Source organism: Lepidochelys kempii, chromosome 11, assembly GCF_965140265.1.
Source record: "Lepidochelys kempii isolate rLepKem1 chromosome 11, rLepKem1.hap2, whole genome shotgun sequence".
Classification (NCBI taxonomy): Eukaryota; Metazoa; Chordata; order Testudines; family Cheloniidae; genus Lepidochelys; species Lepidochelys kempii.
Window position 1 is genome coordinate 72,819,900 of NC_133266.1, and position 26,325 is coordinate 72,846,224.

Consider the following 26,325-nt stretch of genomic DNA (forward strand, 5'->3'; position numbering starts at 1 on the left):
TTACCTCTCTAATCACCGAGTATGGCAAAGTGGTCCAGGTGCCCACAGGGTTGCCCTGGTCATCATTCTGCCAGGTCACCGGGCAAACTGAGACCAGATCAGCCAGCTCCTCCGCTGTAAAATCTGATCGAGCTTTCGCTGCGTGAACCATTTGTTGCACCAGCGAAAGCTTCTGAGCAGATACAGATGACCCTCCGGGGGGCCCCAGAGCATGGGGCCCCACGGAGGGAGGGTGATCACACACTGGCTCCGGTGGGGAAGGCAAGGGAGGCGGTGGTAATGAAGACACTGGGGGCAAAGCAGGGAGAGGGGGGACTGTGGGTACGAGAGAGGGTCTTTCCGAAGCGACACGCTGGGTTGCATCAGTAGAAGGGGGGAGAGCTGCAACGGGGATGGCTACAGGAGCCGACGGGCGTGGCGAGATCACCAGCCTCGTGAAAGAGGGCCTATCCGAGGTGACACGCAGTATCGCGTCGTGACAGAGGTGCCAGGCATGTAAAGCCTGCACGGGCGCCCGAGGCTCTTCGTGCAATGTCTGGCCCAATCGCTCCCAGTCCGCTACCTTAAGGCTTCCGGCTTCAGGATACCACGGGCACTGGGCACACACCTCCTGTAGCAGGAGAGTAAGTGCTCGAGCCGGGCAGTCATGCTGAGCCTTACGCAGCAAATACTGCAGCTCATTGCGGTGTTGCACTTGCAAAGCAGAGAGGGAGCTTCCCATACTTACCACAATGAAAAATACTCACCGGGATCCACGAAGCGGATGAGTGATGCGTCTGAAACCCTTGCTGGGCGAGGTGAGTGCTGAGGGCCCCACGTTTGGGCTCCAGTTGTGGCGGTTCAATGATGAGACAGAACACAGCTTTATGCAAGCAAGCAGGCTGGTCAGCTGAGATGGGCTGTTCTGCCCCCCCGCCTTCCACCTTCTCCTTTTATTATATTTCTCCCCCCTAAGTATTACACACTGCTACCGCAAAAAGATACACAAAGGAATGTATGACGTTGATTAATATACTTATTTGCCATCCTTTATCTACTACAATCCTGGCTCTCAGGCCTTGAGCCCAGGCTAAGAAAGCCTCCCACAGTTGCTGTCCCAACAATCAAGTTCTCATGGTTCATATCTAGCCCTTGACCTTGGATAGAGCAATGTGTGCATTGCTTCTACAGAACAGTCAGGGTGTGCCCTGCCTGCTTCCAGGTGGAATAGCTAAACATGAACCCTTCACCTACATGCCCGAGCAATATTTTTATTCTCTTCCCTGGTCATATGTCCAACCTTCCACTTCTTGTAAGCTTCTTTTTTATGTTTAAGATCTGCTAGGATTTCACCATTAAGCCAAGCTGGTCGCCTGCCATATTTACTATTCTTTCGACTCATCGGGATGGTTTGTCCCTGTAACGTCAACAGGGATTCCTTGAAATACAGCCAGCTCTCCTGGACTTCTTTCCCCTTCATATTAGTCCCCCAGGGGATCCTGGCCATCCGTTCCCTGAGGGAGTCGAAGTCTGCTTTTCTGAAGTCCAGGGTCCGTATCCTGCTGCTTACCTTTCTTCCCTGCGTCAGGATCCTGAACTCAACCAACTCATGGTCACTGCCTCCCAGATTCCCATCCACTTTTGCTTCCCCCACTAATTCTACCTGGTTTGTGAGCAGCAGGTCAAGAAAAGCGCCCCCCCTAGTTGGCTCCTCTAGCACTTGCGCCAGGAAATTGTCCCCTACGCTTTCCAAAAACTTCCTGGATTGTCTATGCACCGCTGTATTGCTCTCCCAGCAGATATCAGGAAAATTAAAGTCACCCATGAGAATCAGGGCATGCGATCTAGTAGCTTCCGTGAGCTGCCGGAAGAAAGCCTCATCTATCTCATCCCCCTGGTCCGGTGGTCTATAGCAGACTCCCACCACTACATCACTCTTGTTGCACACACTTCTAAACTTAATCCAGAGACACTCAGGATTTTCTACAGTTTCGTACCGGAGCTCTGAGCAGTCATACTGCTCCCTTACATACAGTGCTACTCCCCCACCTTTTCTGCCCTGCCTGTCCTTCCTGAACAGTTTATAACCATCCATGACAGTACTCCAGTCATATGAGTTATCCCACCAAGTCTCTGTTATTCCAATCATGTCATAGTTCCTTGACATCACCAGGACCTCCAGTTCTCCCTGCTTGTTTCCAAGGCTTTGTGCATTCGTATATAAGCACTTGAGATAACCTGTTGATTGCCCCTCATTCCCAGTATGAGGCAGGAGCCCTCCCCTCACAGACATTCCTGCCTGTGCTTCCTCCCGGTATCCCGCTTTCCCACTTACCTCAGGGCTTTGGTCTCCTTCCCCCGGTGAACCTAGTTTAAAGCCCTCCTCACTAGGTTAGCCAACCTGCTGGCAAAGATGCTCTTCCCTCTCTTCATAAGATGGAGCCCGTCTCTGCCCAGCACTCCTCCTTCATGGAACACCATCCCATGGTCAAAGAATCCAAAGCCTTCTCTCCGACACCACCTGCGTAGCCATTCGTTGACTTCGACGATTCGACGGTCCCTACCCAGGCCTTTTCCTTCCACGGGAAGGATGGACGAGAACACCACTTGCACCTCCAACTCCTTTATCCTTCTTCCCAGAGCCACGTAGTCCGCAGTGATCCGCTCAAGGTCATTCTTGGCAGTATCATTGGTGCCCATGTGGAGAAGCAGGAAGAGGTAGCGATCCGAGGGCTTGATGAGTCTCGGCAGTCTCTCTGTCACATCGCGAATCCTAGCCCCTGGCAAGCAGCAGACTTCTCGGTTTTCCTGATCAGGGCGGCAGATAGATGACTCAGTCCCCCGGAGGAGAGAGTCCCCGACCACCACCACCCGCCTTCTCCTCTTGGGAGTGGTGGTCGTGGAACCCCCAACCTCAGGACATCACATCTCATGCCTTCCAACCAGCGGAGTTATATATGATATATCCATAAACTAGAATTGTCTGGGCCAATAGGGAGCTAGGAGGAGATTCTGTCTTGGTGAGTCTTCTGGAGAACTTGCAGTCTGGGGCATACCTGAGGTCACCTGTCTAGGGAAGCAGGAGAGTGTCACCTTGTGAGTCACTGCCTCTGGCTCCCCTGGAGCAATACATGGGAAGTTTTCTGTTTGTCTGGCATGCAAAGAGGTCCCATAAGGGGAGTACCTCACTGCGTAAAGATGTTGGCCAGAACTGTGTCATGTATTTCCCATTCATGGTCTGTGGAGAGACTTCTGCTTAGTTTGTCCTCTAGGGAGTTCTGAGTGCCAGGGAAGTAAGTAGCCATACGGTAACCTGATTTCTGACACACCAGTTCCCCAGTCTGACTGCCTCCAGACAGAGGGGACGAGATCTCGCTCCTCCCTGTTTGTTTATATTGTCTGATAGGATTTGCACATGGAGTGAGCGAATGAGGGCAAGGAAGGCTTTGCAGGCCAGGCAGACTGCTCTGAGTCCCAGTGAGTTTATATGTAGTCTGGCCCTCCTGTGGTGTCCATGTGTTCTGGGCTGTGCGGTGATACAAATGAGCACCCCATTCTGTAAGGGAGAGGTCCGTCACAATGGTGGCCCTCAGTATAGAAGGCGTGAGGCGGGTCCCCACCATGACACTGTTTGGGTTTGACCACCAAGTAAGAGAGGCGAGAAATCCTGAGGAAACTGTGACTAGGGAGTCAATGTGGTCCCTGGTCAGCCAGTAGGTCAAGTGGAGCCAAGCTTGTAGGCCCCGCAAGTGGAGCCTGGTAAAAGGTGTCACAGAGGTGTCTGCGGCCATATGGCCCTAGAGGGAAAGGTACCAATGCACCATAGTTTGGGGCTTGTGGGTAATGTGGGAAATCAGACTGGGTCTGGAATTTGCTCATCATGCAAAACTTTTCCATGGGAAGGAAAGCTTGTGCCAAGATTGAGTCCAGCCTTGATCCTATGAAATGTATTGTCTGTATGGGTGACAAAGCGGACTCATCTTTGTTTATGCACCTAAGGTGGCAAGGAGGCACCGAAGAGTCTCTATTGCAAAGACAACTACTTGTCGGGATTGTCCCACCAAAAGCCAGTGGTCCAACTATGGGAACACCATATGTCACTGGTATTGCATTTAGGCTGCTACTACCATGAACACCTTTGTGAAAAGCCTGGGTGATGTTGCAAGACCAAAGGGGAGGAGACATAACCGTAATAACCTCCTGTGCGATGGGTCAATGTCCACATGGAAATATGCGTCTTTCATGACAAGAGTTCTGAACCACACTCCCTCCTGAAGGGAGGAGATTATTCATGCCAGTGTAATCATCCTGAATTTCAGCTTCCTGATAATGATATTCAGCTGTCAAAGATACAGGATAGGTCTCCGCCCTCTGCCCTTTTGTGGGATGAGGAAATATAGGGAACAGAACCCTCTTCCCTGGTATTGAGGCATGACACTTTCTATTGTGTTCCAGTGTAATAGGGAGTCTACCTCTTGTTGAGGAATCAATTTGTGGGAGGGGTCTCCTGGGGGGGGGGCAGATGGGAGGTTTGTGAGGAGGGAAGGAAAGGAACTCTATGGAGTATCCATAATGGATAATCTCTAGAATCCAACTGTCCGTGGTGATCTTGTTCCAACTGTGGATGAAAAAAGAAAGGCAGCCTCCAAAGATGATGGGTGGCACATTAGGTGGCATCGGTGGTGGTATGCAGGTCTCAACCTGTATGTAAAAAGTGGCGTTTGGTCTGCATTTGGAAGTAAGTGGACGATGTGGCAGGATGGGGGTACTCAATAAATGGACCACAGGCCAAATCTGGACCGCTCACTTCTTTTGAATAGACCTCAAATCTTTTTATTTACTTATTATAATTATTATCATTATTGTTATTTTCTCTGGAGTCTGAACCATGACTATACCTTGACCAAGAAATTTGGACCTTGACAAAAAATAATTGGCTACCCCTGTGGTAGGGGTTGGAGCCTGGAAACAGGTTCTCTGAGATCTGGGTCACTTGTGAGGAGATTCAGGTGGACATTGATAGTATGAGGACAGGAGGAAGAAAGCTGTGGTCTGAAGGGCTGTTATGGATGTTTTCTTCTGGGGGCTAGAGTGGAAATTCACAGAGACCTCAGGGTGGATCTCGAGTCCTTCAGGGAATGCAGAGATTCATCCATCTTTTCATTGAACAGATTGGCCTCATCAAAAAAGAGAGGTACGGTTTGGTTTTGCATCAACTTCAGGAAGGTCAATGCAATTTGACACCTACCCAATACCAAGAATGGACAAGTTACTAGAACAGCTGGGACCAGCACTTCCAACTTCAGATCATGCCTTTCGACTTCCACGGGGCTGCTGCACCCTTCCAATGGCTTATGAATAAGATCCACAACCCCCACCATCAATATACAGCAGCTGACTTCGATGACATTGTCATATACAGTTCACCTGGAAAGACCATCTACAGTATATAAGGGCGGTGTTAAAACCCCTAAAGGAAACAGAACTTACGGCCAACCTGGTGAAATGTAATTTGGCTGTGAGTGCAGTAACCCATGTGGGGTACTGTGTAGGAGGTAGCCTTGTGAAGCCAGTGGTTGATAAGGTGCAAGCCCTCACGAAGAGGCAAGTCAGATGTTTTCTTGGCCTTGCAGGATATTACTGGAGGTGTATCCCCAGACTCACCTCACTTGTGGCCCCACTTATGAAGATCCATAAGGGAAGATCCTAAGAAGATCCATTCGGATAGGAAATGCATGGAAGCATTCAGCAAACTGAAAATATGACTATGCTGGGCACCTGTACTCTTCAGCCCCGATTTTTCTCAGGAATTCATACTACACACAGCTGCCTCAAATGTCAGCCTTGGTGCCATCCTCTCACAAGACGGTGAAGGAGAAAAACATCTGGTCCTATACAGTACCTAAGTAGGAAGTTATTCCCTAGGGAAAAGTCATACTCAATTATTGACAAGGAGGTATTAACTTTCCAATGGATAGTAGATACCTTCAGGTATTACTTGTGTAGCCCCTTTTCCCTGATCACCGATTACATGCCTCTACGCTGGATTCAGACAACGGGGGATATGAACCCTCCTATGATGAGATAGTAGCTTGCACTATAACACCATAGTTTCCGAGGACAACCCTGGGCGGGAAAGCACCACATAACCCCCAATTTCTTTTCACAGGAGATCGGGGATGGAGACAACCGAACCCTGAATGGCCTTTCAATCTTGAGGGGTGGGGTAGGTGAAGGGACAGACCCTCACTCTGATATGAAGGAAACTAACGAGCTCTTATGGGCCTGTTCTGTGGTAACAAGATGCACCTTCAAAACTTGTTCAGCCTGGAGAAGGAGGAGCTTAAAAGGGGGAATTTACCATGGGGCAGTGATCAAGGGGCAGTGATCAGGAATAAGGCTGCTCCACCCAAAGACTGCTGGTTCTAGCCAAGGAGGAAACAGCCATGAGACGCACCACTCCCAAAGCTGCCCTGACTGACAGGAAAGCAGTACGGCTCTGGAAGAGTGGTAGAAGGTAAACCCTGTGAAGGAGCAAGAGAAGCAATAGACTCTAGGAGATTAACCCCTTACAGCTGAATATCCAGGGACTGTCTGAGAGACAGATCCTCCTCTTTTGCAAGGAGAAGGGAAGAGAAAGGAGCCAACCCTCTGCACATGTGCAGTTGCCTAATAGAGCTCCCCCAAGTGCTACCAACTTGGAGAGAAAAGAAGGTAAACCACAGACAGTGGGACCTGGGGTGGGGGGTGTCCAGGGATCCCCACCATCTCACAAGACAATACAAAACAATCCCTCTTGGCTCACTGCGGGGTGGGGCCACACAATGCTGGAGTGGGCCAAACCATTCTAGCTGGTCCCAGGATGGCCTCATTATTGGAAGGGATAGTCCCTGTGGCTGTAAGATGTCCAGGAGATGGTATTGGGGGTCCTGGGCCTTCTCCAGTGGGATTTGCAAGTCATCGGCCACCCTTTGGAATAGATCTTGAAGAGAGGGTGGCAACTGGATGGCCATGTTATCCGGTAATGAGAAGGCTCCGGTAAGATGTGGAGCTGCTGACACTGCTTCTTTCTCCTCACACACGGATGGAGCTGGCTGACGAGACGGGGACGAATGGTAGGACCCTTGCGAAAGTTACGGGCGTCTGCTATAAGGATCCCAAGGGCCCCAGTACAGCCAGAAGGAGGAATCTATTGGTTGTGGTGATCCCCACGGGAAATGACCAGGTATCCCTGGGCAGGGCGGTGTCACAGTCAAGAGGATCGGGGTGCTGCAGCTGTCTGTTTGGGCTCCTGCGCCTTCCCATAGATATCGGTGGAGCTTTTGCCTCTGACTCCTCCGAGTCTGAAGATGGTTCCATTGGAAATGGTGGCACTGTTGGTACTGAGACGCTCCTGTCCGATGGATCGGGATGGGGTCTCTCCTCTGACAGCAGCAACAGGCTAAGAACTTCCCTGAGAACTGCAGGGCCCAACAGAAGTGGAGATTGTGGGTTGGGGAGAAAGACATCCTCTGGTGTCATAAAATTCTCAGTATGGCCCAAAGTCTGCAGAGTTCCCACTAAGGAACCAGAGGGACACACTTCATCCATCAGAGTTGGTCACTCTCTGAATTGCCGAGGCAGTACTGATGGTACATCTGGACCTGCACTCATGGATGGGACTGGCCTGTCTTTCTGACCTGGTACTGCACTCACTGTTGGAACTGATGGATCCCTTTTCTTCTTTGCCTTACCCTCCAGCCCAAGGGGCTTTGGCACCAGTTCCATGGGATCTGTACACAACGTCTTGCCTGACCAGACGTGGCTTGGGAAGCAAACATGTTCCTTGTGGGCAGTCAACTGCAGGGATCTGCCTTTATGCCCATAAGTGTGTTTCTTATTAGCATGGGGAACCCAGTGTCCTGAGTTGTTGGGCTTTGGTGCCAGCGGCTCTACTCCATGGCTCATGCTTGGACGGGCATTGCTGGTCAGCTGAGGCCAAATTACAGGGAGGTCCCTCTGGCCTGGATCAAAGCAGGGCCTCCAAGCCTCTTCCATTAGGTGCTTCTTCAGCCTAAGCCCTTCCTTGGGCCTCTCTGGTTCTGGGGGGAAGGACACTTCTCAGACTATGCGCCTCACCCAGATGGTAGGGGCACCGTGGATGATCGTCACTGATGGAAAAAGAGGGGAGGCAGGAGATGCAGTTCTTGAAGCCTGGGAACCTGGGCATAGTCCCCAAGACAAAGACGGTCCCTGACTTGGGGGAGGGCTTTATTAAGCTGTTCTAAACTATATGACGTACAACTAAGATTTCTAAACTACAGGATAATTATTTGCAGCAAATATAACTCTTCTTGAGCTTGCAAGAGCAAAGGAGAACAGGATTCTGATTCAGGCCATGCGGCCGAAAGAGGGAACTGGAGAGATGTCGACCCGCACTGCCCCTTATACTGTCTGTTGGGGAGTATGAGGGAAGATATTGTGCACATGCAGGTCATTGGACACTGCCTGGAAAAAATTCCAGGCTCAGTTGTGTGGCGCATGCACACCCAACATCTGGAATACGCAAAGGGACCAGCATTCAAAGAAGAACTATAATTATGCTGGTATAATTATGCCAGTAATTTTCCCTGAGTAGACAAGCCCTGCATAAAATAGGACAATACAATCACGTTAGCTGAGTTGGGATCTTTGATCTAACAACTTGACACCTAACTCACATTTCACATGATTCTCTGCACAGTACATCATGTCTGCTGCATGGACAAACTGGTACCCAGAGCCTCTCATGCAGAGCTCCATTTCTGTGTATCCCAGCACAACTTTACGTCTGTAAAATAAAACAAACAAAAAAGAAATAGAGTTCACAAAACTTTTAGGACCAAGGATGAATGCAGAACAGAGCTATGTCAGTCCATTAGCTAGGGTTTAACCTAATCTGTGCAGTTATCTGATAACAGGGAAAACTATGGTGGGTTTAGCCCACCCACAGTTATCCCTCCAGCTGAGTGAAGAGGCATTTTCCATTCTGTGAAAAATTCTGGGATTTTTGGGAATTCTGGGAAAATGTTTCAGTCCCCAGTAGGATAAAACAAACCAAAGAAAAATCAACTCAAAATTTCTTGCAGAATGACTGCTTCAGCTGGGAAACTAAGCAACCTGCCTACCCAAGGAGCCAGCCTGCTGGGCTGTCCAGGTCCTCAGGGAGCTGCCTCAGATAGGAAACCGGCCTCCCAGCTGGTTCCCAGCTGGAAACCTGCCCAGCCAGCTACCCCAGACTGGGGATCCTGGAAGCCTGGGCTGCCAAGGAACTGCCAACATATGAGCTTGGGTTTCGAGCCTCTCAGCTCCCATTCAGCCCAGCAGACTGGCTGCTGAAGAGCAGGACCTCTGAGCTGGTGTGTACCAAGTTTTGGATTGAACCCTGGTTGGGTTCTACTGGAATTTTGTCAAGTTCCTGCAGAATGTTTTGATTTCAACAAATCAGCATTTTTCAGCAGAAAAACGTTCCAGTCAAAAAGCTCCATCCAACTCTACTCACTGCTCTCTTCACAAAAAAACAGTTGGGAAGAGTCATCTTCAGTATGTTCTCCCTGCACCTCTGTCTTTAGACCAATGGTGCTCAAACTTTCCCAGTTGTGCCTCCCTTACCAGTAATGGAATCTGTCTTTGCTCCCCTGCCACCATTACTGCACAGCCAAGGCTCCCTCCGCAGAGGAGCTGGGGCTGGAGGCGGAGCTGGGGGAGGAACTGGGGCTAGGGAAGGGGCTGGGGCTAGCGGTGGGTCTAGAGGCGGAGCTGGGGCTATGGGAGGAGCTGGGTCTAGAGGCGGAGCTGGTCTGGGGTGGAGAGGGAATGGCGGCAAAGCCGGGATGTGGGTGGTGCAGGGGCTGGAGTGGAGATGGGGTTGAGGGTGGAGCGGAACTGTGGGCAGATCGGGCCTGGAGGTGGAGTTGGGCCTGGAGGCATGGTGCTGCTTCCCCACCCCCTATGAGGGCTGGCCAGGCCTGGATACAGAGCAGGACTGAGGGTTGAACAGGGTTGGGGGAGGAGCGAGGCTGGGGGTGGAGTTGGTCTAGTAGCAGAGTGGGGACAGAAGCATGGTGCTCCCTCCCTACCCCTGTAGGGGCTGGCCCACCACATACCCACCCCCAAATGTTCCTCCATAGGAGGCGCTCCCCACAGATTGGGGACCACTGCTTTAAAGGTGTTTCTGGATATTCTCCAAGCTGAGAATTTGTAGCAAGATGCCTTCTACATGGAAGGAAAGGTAGAAGAGCAATAATAATTGTAAAGTAAAATTAATGCCCTTAAGTAACCATGACTGTCATTTTCAAAGGAGCCCAAGTTAGCTGCCCAACTCCCACTGCATTTCAGTGGGAGCTGGGCACTGTAACGGGGTGGCCAGCCCCTTTAACTGCCAGAGGTCTGGAGCTGGCCAGGCCCATCCAGCTAGCCCTGCCTTTCACACCTGGGATGCGGCATGGGGTTTCATTAGTAGAACCAGCAGGGTTTGGAGGAGTTGATTCTTCTATAAGGAGCAGCAGGAAGCAGGGGGTTCCATGTCCGCATGCTTGCTTAGCTTGCTCAGTCAGGGAGGGAAATAACAAGAGTGAGGCTGGAGGGAGAGATTTTAGCCTGCCAAGGCAAGGAATGGCTGTGGGGTGTAAATAGGCTCCAGCAGGAAACCCAGGAGTAGCAGGTGGGAACTGAGAGACTACAGTGGGAAATGGCAAAGACTACAGAGGCTGCTGAGCATGAGCAGGCTTTGGGAGGGGACCCAGAGTCTTTAAAGAAAAGACTTGAGGCAGGGAAGGTCTGGGAGGCCCTGGTGGGAAAGACAAGGAGTGGGAACATGTGGAAGATTTGAGAACTCTGTTTTGGGAGTCTAGGGAGAACTGCTGAACTTGAGTAGAGTTTTTCTGATAGTTTGAGTTATTGGCCCAGAACTGAAGAAAAAGGAAACTGAAGCAGGGATGACCACGTACCATGAGGGAGCACTTAGGAGGCAGCTGGCCCACGGACAGGTACCTAAATCCTTTATGCTGCTGTGATAATCCCAGCGTATACCACTAGCTGGAAATATGTTTTGAGACAGAGTGGGTTTTAACCTGATGATGTCCCTTTGAATGTATTTATGTTTAATGCTGGTTATTTGTAATGCAACGGAAAAAGTTTTCATAGAAGATTTTTTTTCTCTATTCACTTAATCCAGCATTTGGCCAGGGTTACAATCTACTGTTTTTTCTATTTCTACAACAGCAGTACTAGTGGCTCTTGTTTCGCATTTCACATCTGCTGTAGCATGATGCCTGCCTATATCCTCAGCAAACTTAACAAGAGCTGTGAGCAAGTGGCATCTCGGCCCCTATTCTGTGCCATACCTTGAATCACAGGCCATGGGGATAAAGTCCAGCTTGTGTTTTGTTTGGAAGATGAAGGTCTTGGTTTGAAGCTCCAGGATAGAAAGCGGTTGGAGTGGAGTTGCGATGGCAAACAGAGCCAGCTGTGGAGGCCCGAGGGTCCCATCTTCTGTTCTCTTTTGCTGCCCAGGGAGGAATTTCAAACGGCCATGGAAATTCAAGTCCTTTGGGGAAGAAGGAAAAAGTGGGGATGACAAACATATACACTAGTGACATGGATCATTCATATCAGAATCTCTCCATTCAACTCCTCACCACTGTAGTATATGGGCACCACACAGACATTACTGAATATATCCCCCGTGAGCTGGGGAAAATTATCCCTGTTTCATCATCCCTCCATTATACCTATTGGGCACATGAGAAACAGAGGCACAGTGAGACTTGCCCCAGGGCACACAGAGAGTTGAACATGGTTCTTCTGAGTTCCAGGGCAGGGCCTTAGCCACCAGGCCATCCTTCCTCTCTAGTATATCATCCCAAAACCCCAACTGTCCAGAGGAAGCTCAGAGCCTGGCAGAGCTCTGTGGACTCCCCACAGAGTGGCATGGAGTGAAATATTCCTTTCCCCATCAACTCCCATCATCTCTGGTCAGGTTTGCACCACCCCATAGCAGAAGCTAGGCTCAGAGTCTGTTCCCTGAGGTGTGGCTGTCATGGGGCAAGTGCAGCAGGGAAGCAAGACCTAGATCCTCAAAGGCATTTAAGCACCTAACTCCCATCGACAGGTAGGTGCCTAAATCTCTCTGGGGATCTGAGCCCAAATGCCTTGCTGTGTGGATTACCAGGAATCCTGAGGAGTTGTCCAACAAGCAATGGAAGTGACAGATGAAGCTTCTTTCTAAGAAAGAGGAATTCTCAGGTGGCAGGTGCTGGGGGTCATCCATGGTGGTGGTGCTGCTGCCTACATGAGGCATGGCTGAGAAACCAAACCAAAACAAGAGAGGATGTATTCATCTGGTTTGAAACCGCTTCAGAACATTCCTGTTATGCTGAGTCCTTAATGTCCACCAGGCATGGAGGAAAGGCTTGGGTAATGCTGTTTGGAATGCACGAGCCTCTTGGAGCTGGTTCTCCCCTCCATACATGTGCAGAGCTCCCATTCGTCTTCTCAGAAGACACACGAGCACATTGGAAGCTGAGCAGACCTCTAATTATAGCACTGTGTGAGGGTCTGTTGGCATTCCCAGCACAAGTGCTTCTTTTCTGGGGTCTGTCACTTGGCTTTAAAGGGATGATCTGGAATCAAGCTTGCCAGGCATTGTCTCCACCCAGAATAGAATAAGGTGCTGAAATTGATTACATTGAAAACTAATTCAGCCCTTTTAAAATTTCATGCCTGTGAATAATATATCATGCGTATGCACAGATGCACCCTAAGACTCTGATTCTCCAAAGACTGAGACACCTGCTTAGCTTTATATACTGTTTGTGACCACTGAAGTCAGCATGCACGTGCGTAAGTCTTTGCAGGATGGGGGCTGTCAAGGTTCCTCCCCCACTCTGAATTCTAGGGTACAGATGTGGGGACCTGCATGAAAACCTCCTAAGCTTACTTTTTTCAGCTTAGGTTAAAACTTCCCCAAAGGTACAAATTAATTTTATCCTTTGTCCTTGGAATATCCACTGCCACCACCAAACTCTAACTGGGTTTACTGGGAAACGTAGTTTGGACACGTCTTTCCCCCCAAAATCCTCCCAACCCTTGCACCCCACTTCCTGGGAAAGGTTTGGTAAAAATCCTCACCAATTTGCGTAGGCGACCACAGACCCAAACCCTTGGATCTGAGAGCAATGAAAAGCATTCAGTTTTCTGACAAGAAGACTTTTAAATAGAAGTAAATAGAAGTAAAGGAATCACCCCTGTAAAATCAGGATGGTAGATACCTTACAGGGTAATTAGATTCAAAACATAGAGAATTCCTCTAGGCAAAACCTTAAGTTACAAAAAAAAGACACAGACAGAAATAGTCATTCTATTCAGCACAATTCTTTTCTCAGCCATTTAAAGAAATCATAATCTAACACATACCTAGCTAGATTACTTACTAAAGTTCTAAGACTCCATTCCTGGTCTATCCCCGGCAAAAGCAGCATATCGACAGACATAGACCCTTTGTTTCTCTCCCTCCTCCCAGCTTTTGAAAGTATCTTGTCTCCTCATTGGTCATTTTGGTCAGGTGCCAGCGAGGTTACCTTTAGCTTCTTAACCCTTTACAGGTGAGAGGATTTTTCCTCTGGCCAGGAGGGATTTTAAAGGGGTTTACCCTTCCCTTTATATTTATGACAGCCCCTGTCATAAATATAAAGGGAAGAATAACCACCTTTCTGTATACAGTGCTATAAAATCCCTCCTGGCCAGAGGCAAAATCCTTTCACCTGTAAAGGGTTAAGCTAAGGTAACCCTGCTGGCACCTGACCCAAAATGGCAAATGAGGGGACAAGATTCTTTCAGATCTGGAGGGCAGAGGGAACAAAGGGGTTGGTCTGTCTGTGTGATGCTTTTGCTGGGAACAGATCAGGAATGCAGCCTTACAACTCCTGTAAAGTTAGTAAGTAATTTAGCTAGAAAATGCGTTAGATGTTCTTTTGTTTAATGGCTTGTAAAATAAGCTGTGCTGGAGGGAATGTGTCTTCCTGTTTTTGTGTCTTTTTGTAACTTAAGGTTTTGCCTAGAGGGATTCTCTATGTTTTGAATCTGATTACCCTGTAAAGTATTTACCATCGTGATTTTACAGAGGTGATTCTTTTACCTTTTCTTTAAATAAAATTCTTCTTTTAAGAACCTGATTGATTTTTCATTGTTCTTAAGATCCAAGGGTTTGGTGTTCACCTGTACCAATTGGTGAGGATTGTCAAGCCTTCCCCAGGAAAAGGGGTGTAGGGCTTGGGGGGGGGGATATTTTGAGGGAAGAGTGGGCTCTTTCCCTGTTCTTTGTTTAAAATGCTTGGTGGTGGCAGCATACTGTTCAAGGACAAGGCAAAAGTTTGTACCTTGGGGAAGTTTTTAACCTAAGCTGGTAAGAATAAGCTTAGGGGGTCTTTCATGCAGGTCCCCACATCTGTACCGTAGAGCTCAGAGTGGGGAAGGAACCTTGACAGGGGCCTACAGGCTATGATCTAAGCTAGGGTAGGTGGATGCCAGCCAATGAAGGCAAGAGACTTGTTTTTTCTTACATCAGCTCTAGACATCCAGTGGACTGCTTATTTGCTTATGTGAATCCAGAAGCTTTAAATTAGGCGGTGAAATCTGTCAGAAGAGATTAGCATATGGATGAGAGATATGAGAGATGAGAGATATTAGCATATGGAGTGATAATTTTTCCCTATTTCAAAAAAAATATGGCCAAACATACATGATTAAAGTCAGTCCCAGTGCTAGTGCTGCAAGCATTTTTAGCAGGCATCTCAAAGAGTATTTAGACACTAATTCATCAGTGTTGTAATAAACATGGCTTTAAAGGCAGACAGGGAGCAATTCCTGCCTCGCAGGCATATACCACATATTAACAGAGCGATGCCAATGAGGGAGAACACATAGTCACTGTTGTTCTCTCCTTTTTGTTAATAAAGAGAGCCTCAATTCTAAAAAGACCCCTGGAGTAAATTCTCTCACGGTCTTGATCTACACAAGCATCGGAAACGCAGAGTAAGGCCAGGCTAGCACTAGATATTTGTCAGTACAGTAATCAGGGTTAGCAGGTGATTTTTTTATGACATATCTACATTGACAAAAGTCCTGGTGTAAATACAGTAAAAACTATACCAGCAAAAGCACTCTTTTGGATGGTATAAGCTGCATCTACACGAGAAGGATTTGTCAATATAGTTATACCAGTATGGCTACATCAGCTAGCCTTTTCTACTGTCTTAGGGCATGTCTACACCCCAGCTGGAAGGGTGCTTCCAAGGGTGTATAGTCACCTAATATGTACCCAGGGTGGGGTAGGTTTGTACTCAGGTGGTACGCACGAGCCATTGCCCGTGCCACCATGGCCACACTGCTATTTTTAGCGTGCCATCTCCAACAGAGTTGGCGCGTGTCTGTATACCCACATTGGGAAGTCACACTAGATAGTGCTCCCTTCTGGCCTTAAACCTATAATTCGGTGCCGCAGTGGCTGTTCCCTGTGGGAGCTGCCAGAGGTGGAGCTGTGCAATGGCTCCTTTGGCTCACAGGGATCTGCGCTGTGTATGGGGGTGGGCTGGGAAAGGCCATGAGAAGTTCTGGGTGGCAGCAGTACCACCTTCATGCTGATGGAAAGTCAATATTATGCATCAGATCTAGGTGCTGCAGCCACATGATTTTTTCAAGGTTTTCTTGGGATAGAAACTCCCATTGACTCTGATGGGCAGTGGGTCTGGCATGGAGCCAAGCAGATATTATATCTTGGCTCTTGCCCCTCTCTTCTCAGAGCCATATGTGGAGGTATAGCTTCCCATTCTGTGGGAGGCCATGAATGGAAACCCTGTACCACCTTGAGAAGGGAAGAGTGGGTTTGGCACTCTCTCTAGAGAGAGGTTTTTTTCCATTTTAAATAAGCTGGTAGACACAGCTTAGACACACTGGGGTGAGTTTTCTGGTTCCTCCATTCCTTGGCCTTTCTAACTGGTCTGGCTCTCCATTGCCCATCAAAACAGCTTTGATTCTTCCACTTAGAACAACAGAACAGCATCCAGCACAAAGCAGCCACAAATTACATTGCCTTCCCCCACCACCTGGCTTTCGTGAGCTGGGCTCTAATGTAAGGATAGGATTCCCAGTGGGATTACAATTCCCATTGTGCTTTACAGCCCTTTGTTTGCTTTAGCACGTCTCAGCGCTTCGGGCTTGTCAGTCTCCATAGGGCTTTTCCCGTAGAGCTCATTCAGGCAGCAGTAGTCATGAAGATGGATCTCACTGCACAAACAGTCTTGTGTTCCCTCAGCCCTGGTCACTCACCATCTGTGCCCTGCTCCAGTTCTTTGTATGGAGGTGGGTTTAAGGACCAATGCAGCTGGCATTGGAACATGGCTCGATCGTCCGTGTGGATCAGCTCCAGTACACTCTGGTAGATGTCTGACTGAAAAGAAATCAAAGGGAATGCACCATTGAACACCCATTCAGCTGGGAGCCACATGGAGCAAGAACTGAAAGGCACAACTAATTCATCGCAGCAGCACTGCTCTGCAGCCCGTATCCCCTGTCTGTGGCTCAACACCTGTGCATGGTCTGGCTTCCTCAGCACTGCCAAACTGACTAAGCGTAGCTGGCAGACCCTTTGACAACTGCCACTGAGACAAGTGCATAGCAAAGTGGTTAAATCAGCCACATGTTCGAGTCATTCAGACTAGCTGGAGAATAAGAACATAAGAATGGCCATACTGGGTCAGACCAAACGTCCATCCAGCCCAGTATCCGGTCTGCCGACAGTGGCCAATGCCAGATGCCCCAGAGGGAGTGAACCTTACAGGTAATGATCAAGTGCTCTCTCCTGCCATCCATCTCCATCCTCTGACAAACAGAGGCTAGGGACACCATTCCTAACCCATCCTGGCTAATAGCCATTAATGGACTTAACCTCCATGAATTTATCCAGTTCTCTTTTAAACCCTGTTATAGTCATAGCCTTCACAACCTCCTCAGGTAATGAGTTCCACAGGTTGACTGTACGCTGTGTAAGAACTTCCTTTTATTTGTTTTAAACCTGCTGCCCACTAATTTCATTTGGTGGCCCCTAATTCTTATATTGTGGGAACAAGGAAATAACGTTTCCTTATTCACTTTCTCCTCACCACTCATGATTTTATGTACCTCTATCATATCCCCCCTTAATCTCCTCTTTTCCAAGATGAAAAGTCCTAGCCTCTTTAATCTCTCCTCATATGGGACTCGTTCCAACCCCCTAATCATTTTAGTTGCCCTTTTCTAATGCCAGTATATCTTTTTTGAGATGAGGAGACCACATCTGTACACAGTATTCAAGATTTACTTCTTGTATTTACTTCTAAGTATTCATGTATTTATATAAGGGCAATAAGATATTCTCCATCTTATTCTCTATCCTTTTTTAAATGATTCCTAACATCCTGTTTGCTTTTTTGACTGCCGCTGCACATTGCGTGGACATCTTCAGAGAACTATCCACCATGACTCCAAGATCTCTTTCCTGATTAGTTGTAGCTAAATCAGCCCCCATCATATTGTATGTATAGTTGGGGTTATTTTTTCCAATGTGCATTACTTTACATTTATCCACATTAAATTTCATTTGCCATTTTGTTGCCCAATCACTTAGTTTTGTGAGATCTTTTTGAAGTTCTTCACGGTCTGCTTTGGTCTTAACTATCTTGAGAAGTTTAGCATCATCTGCAAACTTTGCCACCTCACTGTTTACCCCTTTCTCCAGATCATTAATGAATAAGTTGAATAGGATTGGTCCTAGGACTGACCCTTGGGGAACACCACTAGTTACCCCCCTCCATTCTGAAAATTTACCATTTATTCCTTTGTTCCCTGTCTTTTAACCAGTTCTCAATCCATGAAAGGATCTTCCCTCTTATCCCATGACCACTTAATTTACGTAAGAGCCTTTGGTAAGGGACTGTGTCAAAGGCTTTCTGGAAATCTAATTACACTATGTCCACTGGATCCCCCTTGTCCACATGTTTGTTGACCCCTTCAAGGAACTCTAACAGATTAGTAAGACACGATTTCCCTTTAAAGAAATCATGTTGACTTTTGCCCAACAATTTTTGTTCTTTTATGTGTCTGACAATTTTATTCTTTACTGTTGCTTCAGCTAATTTGCCTGGTACTGATCATTTTAATTGCCAGGATCACCTCTCGAGCCCTTTTTAAATATTGGCGTTACATTAGCTATCTTCCAGTCATTGGGTACAGTAGTTGATTTAAAGGACAGGTTACAAACCAGTTAATAGTTCCGCAATTTCACATTTGAGTTCTTTCAGAACTCTTGGGTGAATGCCATCTGGTCCCGGTTACTTGTTACTGTTAAGTTTATCAATTAATTCCAAAACCTCCTCTAATGACACTTCAATCTGTGACAATTCCTCAGATTTGTCACCTACAAAGGACAGCTCAGGTTTGGGAATCTCCCTAATATCCTCAGCTGTGAAGACTGAAGCAAAGAATCCATTTAGTTTCTCCACAATGACTTTATCATCTTTAAGTGCTCCTTTTGTATCTCGATTGTCCAGATGCCCCACTCGTTGTTTAGCAGACTTCCTGCTTCTGATGTACTTAAAAAAACATTTTGTTATTACCTTTTGAGTTTTTGGCTAGCTGTTCTTCAGATTCCTTTTTGGCTTTTCTTATTACATTTTTACACTTAATTTGGCAGTGTTTATGCTCCTTTCTATTTACCTCACTAGGATTTGACTTCCACTTTTTAAAAGATGCCTTTTTATCTCTCACCGCTTCTTTTACATGGTTGTTAAGACATGAAGGCTCTGAAAGTGGGACTATAATCTTATGACTTGTATTACTGTGGCATTCAAAGCCAGAGGCCACCTGGCTGGGAAGCATTCCCACCAGAAAGGAGAAAACAGTCTCCTGGACCTCGTACAAGGGACATGTGGACTGAATCAATCCATCAGGCTATGCAAAATATAAAACGACTTTCAAACCAGGGTGCCTGAGGATTTCCTCCCACGCCTCCTGGAAATCAAACAGACTCTTCCATTTAATGAATCTCTCCCCTTCTCCCACTGCTTAGGCCATGGTGGAGGGCATTCATGAAGTTCAGTTTGGGTGGCTTTTAGGGTTACTTTTTAATTCAGCATCAAAGAATTAACAGTTTCAGCTGAAAGCCAAAGGATAGCAACAGAAAAATAAATATAAACATTCCAAACACTACCTGATTTCCCTCCTGGCACCATGTTCAACGATTGGTCCATAGTATCTTCCCAGGCCATGTGCTGTGCAAAAACTTTACACAGCAATCTTTAAAACTACCTATTAGCATAGGCCACCAAGTGCCTTTTCAGGTTGAGACTCTCCCAGGGTCAGGAGTGTTAAGATCCAGGATTCTGTTCCAGACTCTGCTATGTGAAAAAAAAACGAGGAGTCCTTGTGGCACCTTAGAGACTAACAAATTTATTTGGGCATAAGCTTTTGTGGGCTAGAACCCACTTCATAACATGTATGAAGGATTCCATATGCATGGGCTAACGGAGCAGCACACCCCAACTGGTTTGGAGTTGTTCCCTCCATCAAAAGGCAAGACAGACATGTTTAAAAATTTTAAAATGACCCGTATGCTGGTTGTATTGTTGCCGGCACCCAGTGCCGAGAGGCTGAACAACAGCTTGAGTGGTTCGTTACCCGGTGTGCTACACCCAATAATCACAACGGGGTGGAGAAGCAGAAAAGTTTATTTGCAGCTGGAAAAAGGTACAGGGAGAATAAAATCTCAAATCCTGCACAACAGAGCAGGAAGTTACACAGGCTTTTATACATCCTTTTTCTCAGCATACTTATCCAATAGCAAGCTGCCCCAAGTATCCATATAGCCAGCCAATCCAGTTCCCAGCTAGTTCCCTGATTCTCTGTATCATTTGTTAAACTATACATAAAGCTGCTTTATTCAGCATTGTTCTTCCATATCTCCCCTGTTTGGCCTTGCTTAGTTTCAGGCAGTCTGACTCTGCAACATACTGTTGCAGATTCTCAGCATAACTGCTGTGTGTGCCTCCAGGCAGGAGGGCCAAGGACACTTGGGCCTAGTACGCAGAGCTGCTGCAAGTGCCTCCAGGCAGGGGGGGGGGCAAGGACACCGGGGCCTAGTGCGAGGGGGCTTCATCGACACTCGTGGTCTTCCATCCCCTCGAGTTACCTAGTGGCCATGCCCCAGTGTCCCCAACAACTCCCCCCTTTGAGAACACTCAACAGCCTTGGCTCTGAGTTTTCTCACTTGGGCTTGCTACATTGGAGATGTTAACTTGACGGCAAGTTACATTTCCAAACCCCTTTTTTGTGGTAAGATTATTTGTGTTTCCCTAAAAGGGGAGGAACCATTACACCCACACTGTTGGCCTCCCCTGTTGGTCTTTATCCAATACCCATCAGCCCACTGTGTAATAACACAGGAGCTTTTTCCCACAGGACGCCCATAGTGATCAGATTGGTTTCGGGTAAAACATAACACTCCCTCAGTGAGTACTGCAACTGAATACTCCTGGTCCTGATAGGTGGCCTGCTGTAAAGAGGTCTTATTCCAGAACGGCGAGTTCGTTCTTTCCTGCTCTTTGGTGGTGGCTAATTCTGCTAGGGTCAAGGGCAGCATGTCAAGGGGCATTCCCGTTTTGGGGACAGTGGAGTCGGAGCACATACCCAGCAATCAGTCTGGTTTGTTAAAGTAGCAACATGGTGCGCAAGCAAAACAAAGGAGTTATGCTCCCAATATGCACAGTTTGGAAATACCAATACAGAGAATAACAATGTTACCCAATTAATTATTACCAGAGTCTTCCCAACCCAGGGTCTCCAGTACCTGGGTGGGCCCATTTTAGCATTAAGGTGCCCGCTATTTGTGTCTTTTAAACAGTAGCTTTAGCCCGAGATCGTCACTAGATGAGGAGTCAGCAGGTTGGACGGTCCACTGTTCTGCTGACGAGGGGGCAGGTACTGCCTTCAGACGAGAGTGATGGATCCAGTTCTTGTGTCCCTCGATCTTTGCCGCTGTATGGGAGATCAGCAGGACGGTATAGGGTCCTTTCCACTTTTCCTGGAGAGGCTCGTCTTTCCAGATGCGAACAAGCACAGAGTCACCGGGCTGTAAGGAGTGAACGGGAGAGTCCAAGGGGAGAGGCTGGGAATCCTTGGTATACCTGTGAAGAGACAAGAGAACAGCAGACAGGGAACACATATACTGTGACAAAAAAACATTACCCAACTCCCATTCCCCTGACAGAACCGGGGTGCCATTCATGGGCCATGCCCTTCCAAACATAATTTCAAAGGGACTGAGCCCTAATCTACCCTTTGGGAGAACGCGGATACGGAGTAGGACGAGGGGCAAAGCATCAGGCCATCGCAGTGAGGCTTCTTGGCACTTTTGAGAGATGCCGTTTAAGGGTCTGATTGGTACGCTCCACTACCCCACTGGCTTGCGGTCTCCAGGGCGTATGGAGTTTCCAGGGGATCCGTAAGGCATGTGAGATGCTTTGAATGATTTTTGACGTGAAATGTGTCCCGTTGTCAGATTTCATCCACAGGGGGAGTCCAAAGCGAGGAATGAGCTCCTTAACAAACTTGAGGGCCACTGTTCTGGCAGTGCAGTTACGGCAGGGGAAGGCTTCTGGCCATCCGCTGAACCGATCCACTATAACAAGGAGATATTTGAACCCTTGGGTCTGGGGAAACTCAGTAAAGTCTATTTGCCACACTTGTCCGGGGCCCGGAGTGGGTTCTAGGGCAGCTGGTGGCACAGGATGTCCCGGTCGGGGGTTATTCTTTTGGCAGACTAAGCAGTCCGCTTGTACCTGGGCAGCCAGGGGTCGGAGTCCGGAAGTGATAAAGTATTTTCCCATTAGCTGGATAAGTGCTTCCCTGCCAGCATGAGTGGTTTGATGTAGTTTCTGCAGCACTGGCCGGATTAGGCCCTTTGGTAAGAGGACCTTCCCTTCCGGGGAATGGAGCCATCCCTCCTTTTCCCGGAGACTGAGTTTGTCAGTTAGCTGTCTCTCCTCCCCAGAGTACTGAGGGGTTGGAAGCTCCCCTACTGATGGGATAAGGGCATGCATATGGGCGTTCTCAGCCTGAGGGGATGGCAGGGTGGCAGCATGCTTAGCCTCTCTACCTGCCCGGGCGTTACCTCTGGCCACATCTTGATCCTCCCTTTGATGGGCTTTACAGTGTACCACCGCCACTTCCGAGGGGAGTTGTACAGCTTCTAGGAGCTGGAGGATTTGGGGCCCGTACTTGACTGGGGAGCCTTGGGCTGTCAGCATTCCCCTTTGCTTCCATAGGCCAGCATGAGCATGCAGCACACCAAAAGCATACTTTGAATCAGTAAAAATGTTGACCCGCTTTCCTTTTGACAGTTCAAGTGCACGGGTCAGGGCTATTAGTTCAGCAAGCTGGGCAGAGGTCCCAGCAGGCAAATCTTCAGCTTCCACAGTGTCATGGAGGGTCACAACAGCATAACCCGCCCTCCTTTTCCCATTTATTACAGTACTGCTACCATCAGTGTACCACTCATAATCTGCATTTGGGAGGGGTGCATCCTTTAAATCCGGACGGCTGGAGTACTGGACATCTATGATTTCTAAACAGTCATGTTTTTGTTTCTCTGTTTCTGGCAAGAGAGTGGCTGGGTTAAGGGAGGGGCAAGGCTGTAGGGTGACTTCAGAGTTCTCTAACAGCTTAGCCTGGTACCGAGCAATCCGAGCCTGGGTGAGCCAAAGCCCTCCCTTTGCATCCAATAAGGCTCGGACCATATGGGGAGTATAGATTTGCATAACCCCTCCCAATGTTAGCTTCTCGGCTTCCTCAAGCAATAGGGCAGTAGCTGCGACCGCCCGTAAACATGCCGGCCAACCCTTTGCAACCTGATCCAATTGCTTAGAAAAATAAGTCACGGGACGTCTCCATGCTCCTAACAGCTGTGTGAGCACTCCTAGGGCCACCCCCCTTCGTTCATGTACATACAACTGAAACGGCTTAGAGAGATCCGGCAGGTCCAGAGCTGGGGCTTCCATCAATTTTCTTTTCAGGATTTTAAATGCCCTATCAGCCTCTGGGGTCCAATAGAAGGGGTAGATCCACTCCTTTTACACAGTCGTACAGGGATTTAGCCCACAGTCCAAACTCTGGGATCCATATCCTGCAAAAGCCTGCCATACCCAGAAATGCCCTGAGCCGCTTACGGTTACTTGGGGTAGGAACTTGACAGATAGCTTCCTTTCTTTCACTTGAAAGCTGACGCTCCCCTTGCCGTAGCTGTAACCTGATCCCTCTCCACCTCAGACAACAGGGTTCTCAGGAGGATATTACAGTCGTCTCAATCGGCTTGTGACTACTGAGGCACCCCTCAAAGACTGAAATAAACCTGTTTGGGTTCGTTGAGAATTCCCCAGCCTGTGTTTTAAAAGCTGCTAAGTCTATTGGATTGAATGGCACATGGGTGTAAACTTGCATAGTGGTAGCCTGACGTCCATCTGCCCCTGGGCAAGCCACAACAGTCTCGGTAAGCAAAGGATAGAGTCCCACCGAGGGGGCAATCTCTGTAACCCGAGGCATCCTACCCTTATAAGGTGGGGGTGTGGGGGCCGAAGGGGACATCGGCTCTGCCATTACAGTGGAGGTGGGGGTCTGGGGACTAACATTAGCTACTACCGAACCAGTCGGAGTCAGATTACAGCGCTGTAAAATATCTGGTCGAGTACATAAAGTCAGAAACAAATGCGCATACATATGTTCATTCCATTTCCTTGTTCTCTGACAGAACAGGAGTAACTGAAGGATCGTGTTGTAATTAATTGACCCTCCTGGTGGCCACCACTCCTGGTCCTCTAGTTGATATTGAGGCCAGTCAACTGTACAGAATCGTTTTAATTGGCTCTTAGTCATTGGATCCGCACCAAATACCTTCCAGTTTGCTAGAATGCACTCTAGGGGCGTACACTGTGCCCTAACCTCTGAGCTCTGTCCCTGTCCCATACCTACAGGGTAACTCTGGGCGTCCCCAGGTTCCAACAGAGCATATAATCCGGATTTTAAAAGGATCCTACCTTATCCAAGGAACCGGTTCTTCACCGTGGCCTGCAGCTGCTCCTCCCCCATGTCTAAGGGACCGGTTCTTCACCGCCGTCCACAACAGCTTCTCCACTATATGAGTGCGTTGCACCATTGTGCCCTCTGGGGTCGATCAAATCGCGTCTCCTCCGAGGCCCCCGATGAACTCACCGGTGCGCGCTGGGCGTCGGTTCTCGCCGCAATCCTCGACCTCCAGGAGGGGTCTGGGCAAGGCTAAATTGCAGCCTCGTCGCCCACCCAGGGACGCCAAAAGCTGTTGCCGGCACCCAGTGCCGAGAGGCTGAACAACAGCTTGAGTGGTTCGTTACCCGGTGTGCTACACCCAATAATCACAACGGGGTGGAGAAGCAGAAAAGTTTATTTGCAGCTGCAAAAAGGTACAGGGAGAATAAAATCTCAAATCCTGCACAACAGAGCAGGAAGTTACACAGGCTTTTATACATCCTTTTTCTCAGCATACTTATCCAATAGCAAGCTGCCCCAAGTATCCATATAGCCAGCCAATCCAGTTCCCAGCTAGTTCCCTGATTCTCTGTATCATTTGTTAAACTATACATAAAGCTGCTTTATTCAGCATTGTTCTTCCATATCTCCCCTGTTTGGCCTTGCTTAGTTTCAGGCAGTCTGACTCTGCAACATACTGTTGCAGATTCTCAGCATAACTGCTGTGTGTGCCTCCAGGCAGGAGGGCCAAGGACACTTGGGCCTAGTACGCAGAGCTGCTGCGAGTGCCTCCAGGCAGGAGGGGGGGGGGGGCAAGGACACCGGGGCCTAGTGCGAGGGGGCTTCATCGACACTCGTGGTCTTCCATCCCCTCGAGTTACCTAGTGGCCATGCCCCAGTGTCCCCAACAGTATGGTGAGGGGCTGTGCTAAACGTTCAGAGCCAAATGAGAAAGTACAAGAGGGAACAATTTGAAATTGCTGGGGGTGGCGTTCAAAACTCTCGTAAGGCCAGTCTTGGACCATCCTTTCCCCAAAGCAGCTCCCATTTGACAGATGCAGGGTCAGGGGCCTTCCTCAAATTCTGGCCACACGATTGATCTCCTTGTGTGTCTCCTTGGATTGGGGATAGAGGGGACAAAAAAATGATCTCCTGTGCCCTCCCCCTTTTAGGGGATAACTGGCTGGCCTGTACCTCCTAACCCCTCGGTCTTCAGGGGCTGGCAAGGAGATTCTTGTCCCTTCCCACACACCAATCCATGGGACGGGTTTTTGGGGAAAGAGGGCACCAGCTGGAGTACAGGGAATGCCCCACTGTTGATATTAACAGCCTCAACATGGTCTGAGGTCTTTTCAGAGTTGCCCTGTTTGGGGCTAGGAAAGGGACTAAAACTATGCTGGGACTTAAAGAGACTTAAAACTATGCTGACCATCACATCTTAGCTACTTATATAGTCACATTACTGTAGTATCTAAGCACCTCACAATATTTACCAGGCTTCATGTATGCAGTGTATCCAGTGTTTTGGCTTGCTGGCTTGTATTTAAAGACCCTTCAGCTGTCTTACAAAATGTGGGACAAGTTAATTAAACCTAAGATGACCTCACTTTTCTCCCTGGTTGTATAGGAACTCAAATTAAAAATCCTTTATACTTGCTACTATGTCTTTAGCATTCAAAGCATGATGCAGTGGCAAACTTGGAAACAAACAGAATGGGAAGAAAATGGATTTACTGTAAACAGAACCTAATCATGCTAAACGATAGTGACAAGAGATGGGGCAGAGAATAAGTAGGAGCGTGCCATTCTTCAACCCCTGAAGTACTACATACTGATATCTGATAGCTATTTTTGACATAAATGCCAATCAAGGAAGGAAACGCTTTGGAGAATAAAATGAAGTGAGGTAGGGTGTTAATACACTGCACCTACTGCTAAGAATAGTCAATAAAAATCGTTTGCTTCTGGGGAGGGGAAAAGCAAGTTATGTTCAGAGCTGGTGAAATTTTTTGCAATTTAAATAACTTTTTCCAGAGAAAAATGCAGATATGGCAACATGGAAACATTCTGTGAATTTATGTTGATTTCAACACATTAATTCAGTTGAAAAAACACTTAAGTTCTGAAAAAATGGAATGTTTTGTTTCAACATTTTCTGAACAAAAAGGTTTCAACTTTTTGGTTCAAAAGGTCCTTTAATTTTCATTCAAAAACATGATAAAAATGTTGTAAATGGTTGGA

The 26,325-nt window shown here is 48.0% G+C and overlaps 2 protein-coding genes across 2 annotated transcripts in view; both read right to left on the reverse strand.

Annotated features, from left to right (window-relative positions):
- The window catches only part of LOC140895267 (uncharacterized), a 154,900-nt gene that overhangs the window by 14,694 nt on the left and 113,881 nt on the right, over positions 1-26,325 (reverse strand). Inside the window, exons 4-8 of the mRNA XM_073304714.1 lie at positions 16,324-16,444; positions 14,927-14,938; positions 12,167-12,285; positions 11,343-11,545; positions 8,679-8,788 (exon numbers count right to left, since the gene is read on the reverse strand). Of these exons, the coding sequence (XP_073160815.1) occupies positions 8,679-8,788; positions 11,343-11,545; positions 12,167-12,285; positions 14,927-14,938; positions 16,324-16,444 (565 nt within the window). The remainder of the gene's footprint in view (positions 1-8,678; positions 8,789-11,342; positions 11,546-12,166; positions 12,286-14,926; positions 14,939-16,323; positions 16,445-26,325) is intronic.
- On the reverse strand, positions 19,698-23,234 carry LOC140895915 (uncharacterized). Its single transcript, XM_073306820.1, has 2 exons — positions 20,876-23,234; positions 19,698-19,766 (listed from the first exon to the last, which is right to left on the reverse strand). Exon 1 carries the CDS (start codon positions 23,082-23,084, stop codon positions 21,408-21,410), a length of 1,677 nt encoding a protein of 558 aa, XP_073162921.1. The 5' UTR covers positions 23,085-23,234; the 3' UTR covers positions 19,698-19,766; positions 20,876-21,407.